The sequence below is a fragment of the Serinus canaria genome, chromosome 9, assembly GCF_022539315.1.
Source record: "Serinus canaria isolate serCan28SL12 chromosome 9, serCan2020, whole genome shotgun sequence".
In the NCBI taxonomy this organism is placed as follows: Eukaryota; Metazoa; Chordata; class Aves; order Passeriformes; family Fringillidae; genus Serinus; species Serinus canaria.
The window spans coordinates 9,565,162-9,574,757 of record NC_066323.1 but is presented as its reverse complement, the minus strand read 5'-3'; the positions used below and the strand labels follow the sequence as shown (position 1 = coordinate 9,574,757).

General features: G+C 59.0%; 2 protein-coding genes across 2 annotated transcripts in view; one reads left to right on the top strand and one right to left on the bottom strand.

Annotated features, from left to right (window-relative positions):
• Positions 1-170: 170 nt before the first annotated feature.
• Positions 171-2,926, bottom strand: SLC51A (solute carrier family 51 subunit alpha). The gene is made up of 9 exons (XM_009089131.4): positions 2,748-2,926; positions 2,447-2,541; positions 1,899-2,053; positions 1,709-1,782; positions 1,476-1,634; positions 1,233-1,344; positions 985-1,131; positions 682-787; positions 171-558 (listed from the first exon to the last, which is right to left on the bottom strand). Exons 1-9 carry the CDS (start codon positions 2,780-2,782, stop codon positions 422-424), a joined length of 1,020 nt encoding a protein of 339 aa, XP_009087379.1. The 5' UTR covers positions 2,783-2,926; the 3' UTR covers positions 171-421.
• Positions 2,927-3,061: 135 nt separating this feature from the next.
• LOC127059923 (uncharacterized) overlaps positions 3,062-9,596 on the top strand; it is a 14,533-nt gene continuing 7,998 nt past the window's right edge. Inside the window, exon 1 of the mRNA XM_050978125.1 lies at positions 3,062-8,860. Coding sequence (XP_050834082.1) covers positions 8,188-8,860 — 673 coding nt within the window. The 5' untranslated portion in view covers positions 3,062-8,187. The remainder of the gene's footprint in view (positions 8,861-9,596) is intronic.

The window sequence follows — 9,596 nt, the reverse complement described above, 5'->3', positions numbered from 1 at the left end:
CCCCAGCCGGCAGCACCCAGAGCTCAGTGTCACAGCTGGATATTGGGCATCCTGTGATGGTCCCATGCCATGGCTGTGTTAATCTGGGCTCCATCCTCCTCCCCCTGTATGGAGTCATCTCCCACCCAGCCTAGGCAGAGATAACATGAAGCCAGTCACCAATGCAAGACTCTTGTAAAAATTTATCTTTACTCAGTGCTAGGCAAGAGCCCCTGGGCTGGAGGTGGCTCCATGGACCCCCTTGTCTTATGGCTTTTAGGTTTCAGACATTCCATTCTTTCCCAAGATGCTCTTTCCCCTTCTGCCTCTTCTGCTGCCAGCAGTTCCCCAGGGGGGCGAGGGGAGGAGGAGAGGGTTGTGCAGGGTAGACCAACCCCTCATTCCTACTCTGCCCCTTTGCACCCCAGTTTGTCCCTCCAGCTCACGCCTTGGCCTCGGCGCCTGTGGGTGCGAAGCTGACGGGCTGGTAGCCCGGCTTGTCATCCTGCTTGCGGTAGTACATCCGCGTCAGCACTGCCAGGATGAAGGTCTGCGGGATCAGCAGCTGCACATTCATCTCTGGAACAGGAGAGGGGTCTTTTGAAGCTGCCCTCAGCCACCATGCCTACCCACCATGCCATCCACGTGATGGAGGGGCCTGGCTGGGAGCATGTGGTGGTGCTCTCTCAGCTCCCTACTTACGCTGGGACCTGGCCTTGGAGGAGAAGGGCGGTGAGCAGGCTATGCTGCCATTGTTGGCCAGGATGCTGAAGATGGCAGGCTGGAGCGCCGTCAGGAGGAGCAGGATCTGTGGCCACCAAGACCCCACAGTGAGGGCTGTGCCACTGCCTGACTCTCAGCCTTCACCTTCCCCCTGTCCTGCAGCCAGCAGGGCTCTCACCCAGCAGTGGCTCCTGCCCCACCATCGTCCCTCATGCTGCCTCACCCCGTCAGTGCTGCAGAACCCCCTCACCTAGGAGGGAGCTGGGCAGGACAGTGGCTCACCTGGAAACAGGTGAACTTGGCCTGCATGTTCTGCTCAGCCAGGTGCAGCCGGGCCTGCCGGAAGAGGATGCCCAGGCCCCACAGCCCAAAGAGGGCAGAGACACCAACCAAGGTGTTGATCCAGAGGGCCACGCTCTCCCCTGAAATCTGAGGGGGACACACAGAAAACATTACTGAGCTGACAAAGTTCAGGTGGAGGATTCCTGTATAGGTCATCAACCTGCCCATCCCTGTGCTCTGGCACTCACGTCAGCAGGGTTGTAATTCCCATCGGTGGCCAGGATCAGGCCTAGGAAGACAGCGACAGCCTTGAAGAGGGCATACTGGAAAGTCCCCAGGATCATCAATTTAAGCTTTTTCCTGGCATGGTGAGAGAAACCGGTAGCACTCTGAAGTCCCCAAGTCCCTGCCCAGGGAATTCTCTTCCAGCCCAGCAGAAGCACAGGGTGAAAGCCCTCCAGGGGCAGAGGTTTATCCCAGCTCCCCCTCACCTGGTCATGGTGATTCGGGGCAGGCAGGGGCAGCAGCAGCAGCAGGGCCCAGTGCTGACCACCATGGGCACATCCTTCAGGGTGCTGAGCAGTGCTTCCTTCCCCCCAAAGCCCTCCACCATGACCATCATCAGCAGGTAGAAGCAGACAGCGAAGTACCTGGGGAGGAGGAGGAAGGCAGGTCAAGCCCTGTGGGCTCCGTAGTGCCCTGTCCCAGGGTGGGTGATACTCACGCCGTGGTAGCCATCTCCACCACCGTCATGGAGCGTGGGAACCACAGGCCAAAGCAGCTGACCACTGACACAACCTGGGGGACGCGTGAGCTTGGCACACTGGCACTCCCCCTTCTTGTGGGCTGGCACCCCTTGGGTGGCCCTGGCCCCCCAGGGTGATGCCCCCCAGCACCCCCAGAGCCCAGCTTACCGTAGGGGCTGAGCTGCTCCAGCAGAGGGTCTTCATCTTGATAGGGCAGCGGATCTTGCGGAAGAGGTACGAAACCTCTTCCACGTAGATTGCAACCGACAGCAGCGTCATGGTGGTGCAGAGGCCCAGGATGATGAGTTGGGCCATGTCCAGCTCTGCCAGGGAGGGGTGAGAAGCTGTCTTCATCCTGTCCAGTTCCTCCTGGGGCCACTACTGCAGGGAGCTGCCCCTCGACCCACCACTGCCCAGGTTTAGGAACCTCTGTGCCATGCCCTGGACATGCCTGTCTGTGCCCGCGCTTCTGTACCTTCTGTACCATTGTTCCCTGTCCCATGACACCTGCCCCAGTGCGGGCCCTTCCAGGGCTGTCCCCATCCCTACAGGCAGGACTATGGGATGGGAGGCTAAGACCCCGGCAGCAGTCCAGTTTCTGACTTCTGGGGCTGCTCCGTGCCTGCACTTGCCTCGGCCACCCTACCACCTTCATCCCTGTCCTGCTCCCGCCAGCGACAACAGGAGGGTCCTCCCTACCCCGTCCCCCCACCTACGGTGCAGCAGCTGCCGGGAGGTGGGCGGCAGGGAGAAGCAGGCTGCCGGCACGCTGAAGTTCCTGATCAGCATCTCCACCAAAGGGCGGGAGAACCTGCGGAGCAGAACCGGGAGTGCTGCACGGCGCCACAGGGACACGGGGACACCCAGCCCCGCAGGGTCCGAGCAGTCCCCTGGCTGGTTTGCCTCACCTCCAAGCGCCTTCCTTTCCTTTTCAGAGGGAATGAATCATCCAAAATTCTGATCCAAGAAGTTGGATTTGCCCGGCTGCAAAACGGCACGGGAGTCTCCAGCACTCACCTGGGATCATCTGCCAGCTCCAAAGTGGGATCCATCCTGTTCGGCTCCTCGCTGTCTCCGTCCCAGTGGCTGTGGGGCTGCTCCTCACTGCCTGCCTCAGCTCCCCTGGCCGGCCCGCGGGGTCAGAGTCCCCAGGGCAGGGACCGCGGGACGATGCCGCGCCTCGTTCCAGTTTAACCAGGGCTGCAGAGCCTCCCTCCCTCTCCCGCAGTCGCGGGCACCCATTGGCGTGGCCCCACAGCGTCCCGGCCCTCCGAGTGCTTCGGCCACCCGGTTATCGACCCGGGGTACCGGGAAGGCAATTGTCACCCGTACGGTCACGCCCGCGTGTCCCAAGGCCTGGGGCGCAGGGCACCTGTGCTGGGGCGACAGCGCTGCGCCCTCGGGGAGCTCGGACCTGGGCTGGTGGTGCTCTGGAGGCTCCGGGACGTGTCCTCATGTCCCCTCAGCAGCAGTGTCAGGGTGGGAGGTGATGCCGCGGGGCGGTGGGGAGTCTGTCAGCCCCTGCTCGGCTCCGCGGGCCCTGGGAGGACTCTGGGGGCCCAGCTCCGGGGAGCCGGGGCTGAGCCTGCACGGAGCAGCTCCCGGGGCACTAGAGGGCAGGGCTGGCCAGCGCTCAGAGCCCCGGCTTGGGGACAGCAGCAGGGCCCCGGCCTGGGGAAGGGACCAGGGGGCTGGCGGGAACAAGCTGAGTGGGGAGCTGGGGGCTTAGGCAGGAGAGCAGCGTACCCTTGTCTTAGATGGATCCCAGAACCATCATGGGTTCCAGGGGTGTCCACAGCTCCAGGCGTTCTCCAAACTCTTCAAGGAAAATGAGCTCTGGTTTATACTGGGTCCCCTTGGGAGCACTACCCTTTGCCCTTCTGGCAGGGAGCTTCTGCTGCAGCCAGAGTGGCACCAGGGCCCCAGATGAGTGCTCTGCACCTTGCTGTAGGAGCAGGATGCTGCTGTTGTCATGGGAATGGGATGGTGGGGAGGGGCCAGGAGGAGGGAATGGGTGTGGATGCTTCAGTGGAAGGGAGTGGGATGAGGGAGGAGAGAGTCTTGTGGGGACTGTGCACACCTGGCCCTCCCCTCTCAGCTCCTTTAACCAAGGCCCATATCCCTGTCCCTACACACTGTACATACTCTTTCCTGCTCTACATGCTGTACCCTAACCTGGCACACTGCATGCTGCACATCCAGCCCTCTGCACTCACATTCATGAACACAATTACCCACACCTTGCACCAGCAAACCCCTCACCATGGCTGCTCCTGGCCCCACGGCGTGCATGGGACCAATGGGGGCCCCCCACCCAGCACCCCTGTATCACCAGCATTGCCCACAGCCGAAGAAATACGTCAGCTCCCATGACATCTGCTGGCCTTTATGCAACTGTCACTGCAGGCTATGGCATGGCAGTCCTGCTGTCCTGCTGTCCACCTGGTGTTCATCCCTCTGTGGTCCATCAGCACTGGGATGATCTGCACGTATCCCTGGCCCCAGGGAAGCAGAGCCCAGCCCAAAGCACGCAGCCACACGTGCTGCACTGCCCAGACACGTGCAGGAGCCTCTTCCCCTGCCTGGCATGGCCCCAGGGCCAGCACCACCCATGGGTGCCCGCTGCAGAGGGGCACGTGCTGGTCCCCTTGCCCACTACACCTGTGTCTGGCTGTCCCTGACTCACTGATGTAACACCTTGATGATCCTTCTTGCCACTCAGGTAGTACCTGAGCCTGACTGAGCCCTGGTCCCCTGCATTCCCGAAGCACAGCACACCCCAAGGTGCAAGGTACAGCTGTGGGGCATGGAGCAACCTGCCAACCCATGAGGGGGATGCAGAACACAGCTGGGCCCCAAGCCCAGAGCAGAGGGCAGCCCCACACACTGATGCTCTGCATGAGTGAGCCCCAGCACACATATACATGTGTGCAAGGAGCGCTCCCTTGCTGCACACACTCTTCTCTGCATCCCTGGTGGAGCTGGATGCACCAGTGACACCCACAGCCCTCACCCACCTGCACTGAGCCCCCAGCCCCTTCACCGTGCCCAAGACCACCCTGCATGGGGCCAGGACACACCCACTCGCTGTCCTGCTGGGGACAGCTATTGGGGGTCAGGGTGTCACCACCCCAGAACTGTCCCCTGGGGACACGGAGGGCTCTCGGCCCTGCAGCCCAAGGTGCTGAGCCCCCCCTGCACCAGCAGGACAGGATGTGCCTGTTCCTTGCTTGCTTCAACCTGCCCAAGGAGCTGGCGGAAATGGGTGTGGAGAGGGGGAATGCAGTGGGATGGGATAGCCCAGAGTCCCTCCAATTCCTCCCTTATTCCAGCCCCTGTCTCTGCCTGGGATGTATGGTCCTGCTGCCACCAGGGCCCACGGCCACCCTTGTTCCCCAGCCGGGGTTCACCACACAGGCTGCCACCACGGCCAAAAGCATCCCCTGGCATGGGCATGGGGGGCAACAGATGGGTAAGGCTCCCACCAGTTCTACCTCAGCTCCAGACCTTCAGGATGCTCCAGGGCAGAGCCACAGGGACTCCCTTTCCTGCCAAAACCCATTTCAGCAGAGAAGGAAAAAAGAGCACAGAGACGGGAGCCATATACCCACCAACGCAGGGCAACGGGTGGTTTGTAGGTTTTTGTTCCACTCAGCATCAGGGTGGCTGTTTAGCCCCAAGGAGCTGGCAGAGAAACCTGCAGCAGTGCTGGAAATTCTCCCCATTTGCTCATTTAGGCTTTTTTTTCTTATTTTAAACAAAACTCTTTTTTTTCTTATTTTAAACAAAACTCTTTGACCATGGAAATCCTGCTTCTCCCCCCCCCCCAAAAAAAAAAAAGCCAAGCAGACCCCCTCAGTATGCCAGCTCTCCCACACTGCTGCTGTGTCAGCATTCCCCAATACTTGGAAAAGCCCTTAAAATGCAAATATTTGTATGGGGTTTAGACAGTTTTCCACCCATCTCTAATTCCCTGTGGTTATGGCCAGAGGAGCTGACCTTGGCAGGCACAGCAGGCTCCCAGCTGACCATCACCACCACCCATGGCCAGGACATGGCAGAGAAGAAAACTCCTCATTTATATCCTTGGTAGAAGCTGGTAGGAGACCAAAACACATTCCTTCTCATACTCTCCTCTCCCACCCAGAGCCTGAGGCCACAGTGCCTGATTGGGATGCTGGGGAGTGAGAAACCCATGCCCAGCTCAGGCTGTGGTGCAGCCAGACAAGCGGACAATAAAGATCTGCACCCTGAGCTTCTGATGATCCATGGTCACTGCTGGGACAGGACACAGAGGGACAGACCCTGCTCAGTGGCACAGAGCAGCCAGGATGCTCCCTCTCCCGAGGGACCTCCCACGCTCTGCCCAGTCCCTGTGCCAGGCAGGACCAGCCCCCTGAGAGCACTGGCATCCCATAGCATGGGGTGATGCCTGGTACCTGCCTCTGGGGGAAACCACCCTCCACAGGCACGTCTTCAAAGGGATGCCCACGCTTTGCATGGCCACAGATGACCCCTTTCCCCACACTCCTGGGGTTTAGGAGAGACTCAGCATCCCCACCCTGCCAGTTTTCCAGCAGCATTCTGCTGAGCCACTGGGAACAGGAGGGTGGGACAACTCGAGAAATAAATAAAATACAAAGGTCTATCAGACCTGTGAGAGGGCAGGAAAGCCTTTTCCAAGGTGCTGGCCCTTTGAGCCCATCTCAGCCCTGCAAGCATCTCCCTGGTGAGGAAATTGCTGCTGAGAGTTTGGTGGAAGTGGATGAGGGATGTGGATCCTGCTAGCAGTAGTAAGTCTGCTGCCACTATCTGCCTTCAACATTCCACACAATCCACAACTGCCCAGCTCATTGGCCTTGGCTGGACCCCTGCAAATCTGTCAGTGTCACAGCAACACTGGCCACCAGGCTGGAGAGGGATCCCAAAATTTTAAGCAACACCCTGCAATGGCCAGTGTGGGGGAGTGACAATGCCCCCAGCCCTGGCCCCAGCACAGCAGGAATGGGGCTGGCTCCCCTCTGCCCCAGGTCTGGAGCCACTCCCACCGATAGGGATGGCAGGGAGCCCTTCCCACAGCTGGCCCATAGATAAGGCCCATGTTTTCCCCACTGATTGCCCCAGGAGGCAACTGGAGGGACAGGAACCACAATTCCTCGGAGATATGGCCAGGAGGGGCAGTGGGTGATGAGGGCAGGGGGGCTGCTGCAGGGGGTTGAGACACTGGGCCCGCCCCTCTGGATCCCTCCTCTGGGCAGGTGAAGGTGCCCAGGCTGCCCTGACAGCACAGCTGGGGTGGGAGTAAGTGTGGACCTCCTGGCAGGGCAACAGCCCTCCACAAATCCCCCCCTTCTAGTGGAGACCAGCCCTCTGCCCCTGGAAAGCACTTCCCAGTGCCCTGCAAACCCACAGGGCTGCATCACGAGCTTGCTGCAAGGCAGAGTAAGGGACCCCACTGCACCTCAGTTTCCCCAGCTGTAAAATGAGGCATGAGTCCTGCAGCATGAGAGTATAGAGGGCTCAGTCTCTCATTGCTCTGGTGCCTGGGGAAAGATCCATGCCAGGTGTTATTTAGAGACCAAGCAGGCATTTTAGAAGAGCAGGATACTGTCCTGGAAGCCAGCTGGCTGCCTCCATCTCTGCCTCAAGGTCACCAGGAAAAATGCTGGCCTTGGAGGAGTTTGGGGTAGGAGTTCTTCCGGCTGCAGCTTCCCCTTCTGGGCAGGGAAAATCACCTTTTCCCAGCACAAGGCAACCAGAATCATTCCTGTTAGAGACCCCAGCCCCGACATCTCCTGCCTGGCCATGGGTGATGGGACACTCCCAGGAGGTGGCCATGGGGCAGCGATGGTGGGGTGAGAGTGGCAGAGGGCAGCAGACAGGGGAGCACAGGGCAGAGCTGGGGACTTTTGCTAACCAGAACAGCTCACTGTTTCACCAAAAAGCCAGCCCCGGATGTCAAACCTTCTTGGGAAGCAGAAGTGCTGCAGAGGGTATGTGGGCAAAATCTCCCCGTGCTCTAGCTCTCAGAAACACTGCTCTGCCACAGCTGGGGGACCATCTCCTGTGCACAGCCCTGGTGACACACCCAGGGACCTTTCTGTCCCTTCCCATACAGGTCTGGGAGCCACCACAGATGCTGCCAGCCTGACTAGGCTCCCATGCTGCCAGGCTGGGAAGAGAAGTCAGACATTGGCACAACCAGAATGTCACTGTGTCTGTCCCAGAGCACCCAAAGGGGTCACCCCACAGGGAACTGGCTTGTGAGCCCTCAGCAGCCCAGCTGCAGCTCAGGTCAGCAAGACACCGCTTCCCAAACTGCTGAGATAATTTGACCATGTGCATATGTTCACAGAAAAGCCACACATAATGTATACACAGACACCCACAAACGTGTATGTGACTTTCTATACTATCTAGGATCTTGTACAGTGCATATAAACTGCAATCAGCTGGGATGGGTGTGCCCCCAAGAGTGGAACTCTTCCCCACAGGCTGGCTTATCGCCCAGGCCATAGCCTCAATCATGCTTCCAAACCTTTCCTGGGGTACTGGCCCACCCAAGGGCCCTCTGGCCCCACAGATGACCAAAGGGGCTCCCCAGGGCAGGGGCTGCCCTCTGCAATGCCTAGCATTCCACAGGTCATCCCCCAGACAGAGAAGAGGAAGAGGATGGTGGGGCCTGTCCCTGGTTTGGGAGGAAGTAGAGCCCACCATGAGAAGAAAGAAGCCCAAGAGAAGCTGGCTGAAACCTTTCTATAATCTGGATCGAGGCCATCAGAGCAGCTTTGATGGCCCCAGCCTTCTCCCCCTGTTCCAACAGAGCCTCACAGATGGGGTACCTGATAACACCCCTGTCTTCTGTCCAGCCCTTCTGGCCTCCTTTCTGTTTGCTTTTCCTCCCAGCAGTTCCATGTCCGATGGTGCTGCCCTGGGCCAGGAGGGAAGTGGCCAAGCTGTGGGGCTCAGCGTGATGAGGGCTTTGTGTCCTTCAAAGGGGACGAACAAACGGCCAGCGGTCCCAGCCTGGCTGGGGGGATTCTGCGGAAATACCACGGTCAGCACTCTTGGGAGCTGCTTCCTGCCTGCTCCAAGGCTTTGGATGCAAAGAAGTCTTTTCCTGCCGCAAGGTAACATCTGCATTTCCAGTGGGTGTCCCAGTGACATACCACTAGTTTCTTAGAGCCGCCCCCAACGTCCGAATGAAAAGGCACCTTGTTTGAAAAACAGAGGGGCTTTTCTCTGCTACAGCTACCTAAAATAACCACGTCACTCCTGATGTTTGCTTTTGGTGAATGACGAGGTTAACACGCCCTCTGAGTGGGCTGTGAGCATTTTCTTTGGTCAGGAGCTTTATTTTCATACTCGTCTGTCTTGCAAGAAGCTCGCAAGGGAAAATGCTGAGGCTTTAAAAAGCCAGATGGACAGTAGAGACACTGTGTTTGTGGAAGGGACGTGCTCCTCCCCTGATGACCCTGAGCCTTCCCAGCTCTGTGACACTCACCCACCAGCCTTGGCCACCCCACAGGGTCACCCACAAGCACCTGAGTCAGGCATAGGGAGTAGTCCCACCTGCTTGAGGAAAGCCTTCAGCCCTTGGTGGGACTTCTTCAGCTGTCCCCAAGTGATTCTGCCTCCCAACACAGGTGGGAAAGCATCCCAAGTACAGCTCAATGGGAAAAAAACACCTTCCCTTCCTTTCCTGTCACCTCTACCAGTGCCAGATCCACACCAAGGTGCTGGGCAAGCCCTCCCACCTGCTGCTTGCTCCCTCCTGCTTTGGCAGGCAAGGGGGCAGAGGGATGGGAGGGGATGGACATGCCTGGAGAGATGTTGGCACACTCAGGTTGGGTGAATGTGTGGGTT

Coding starts and splice junctions, on each gene's coding strand:
- SLC51A (XM_009089131.4), bottom strand. CDS start 2,782: ATGGATCCCACTTTGGAGCTGGCAGATGATCCCAG. Junction 1,783..1,898: donor GGAGCAGCTCAGCCCCTACG/GTAAGCTGGGCT, acceptor CGCGTCCCCCAG/GTTGTGTCAGTGGTCAGCTG. Junction 788..984: donor CCAAGTTCACCTGTTTCCAG/GTGAGCCACTGT, acceptor TGGTGGCCACAG/ATCCTGCTCCTCCTGACGGC.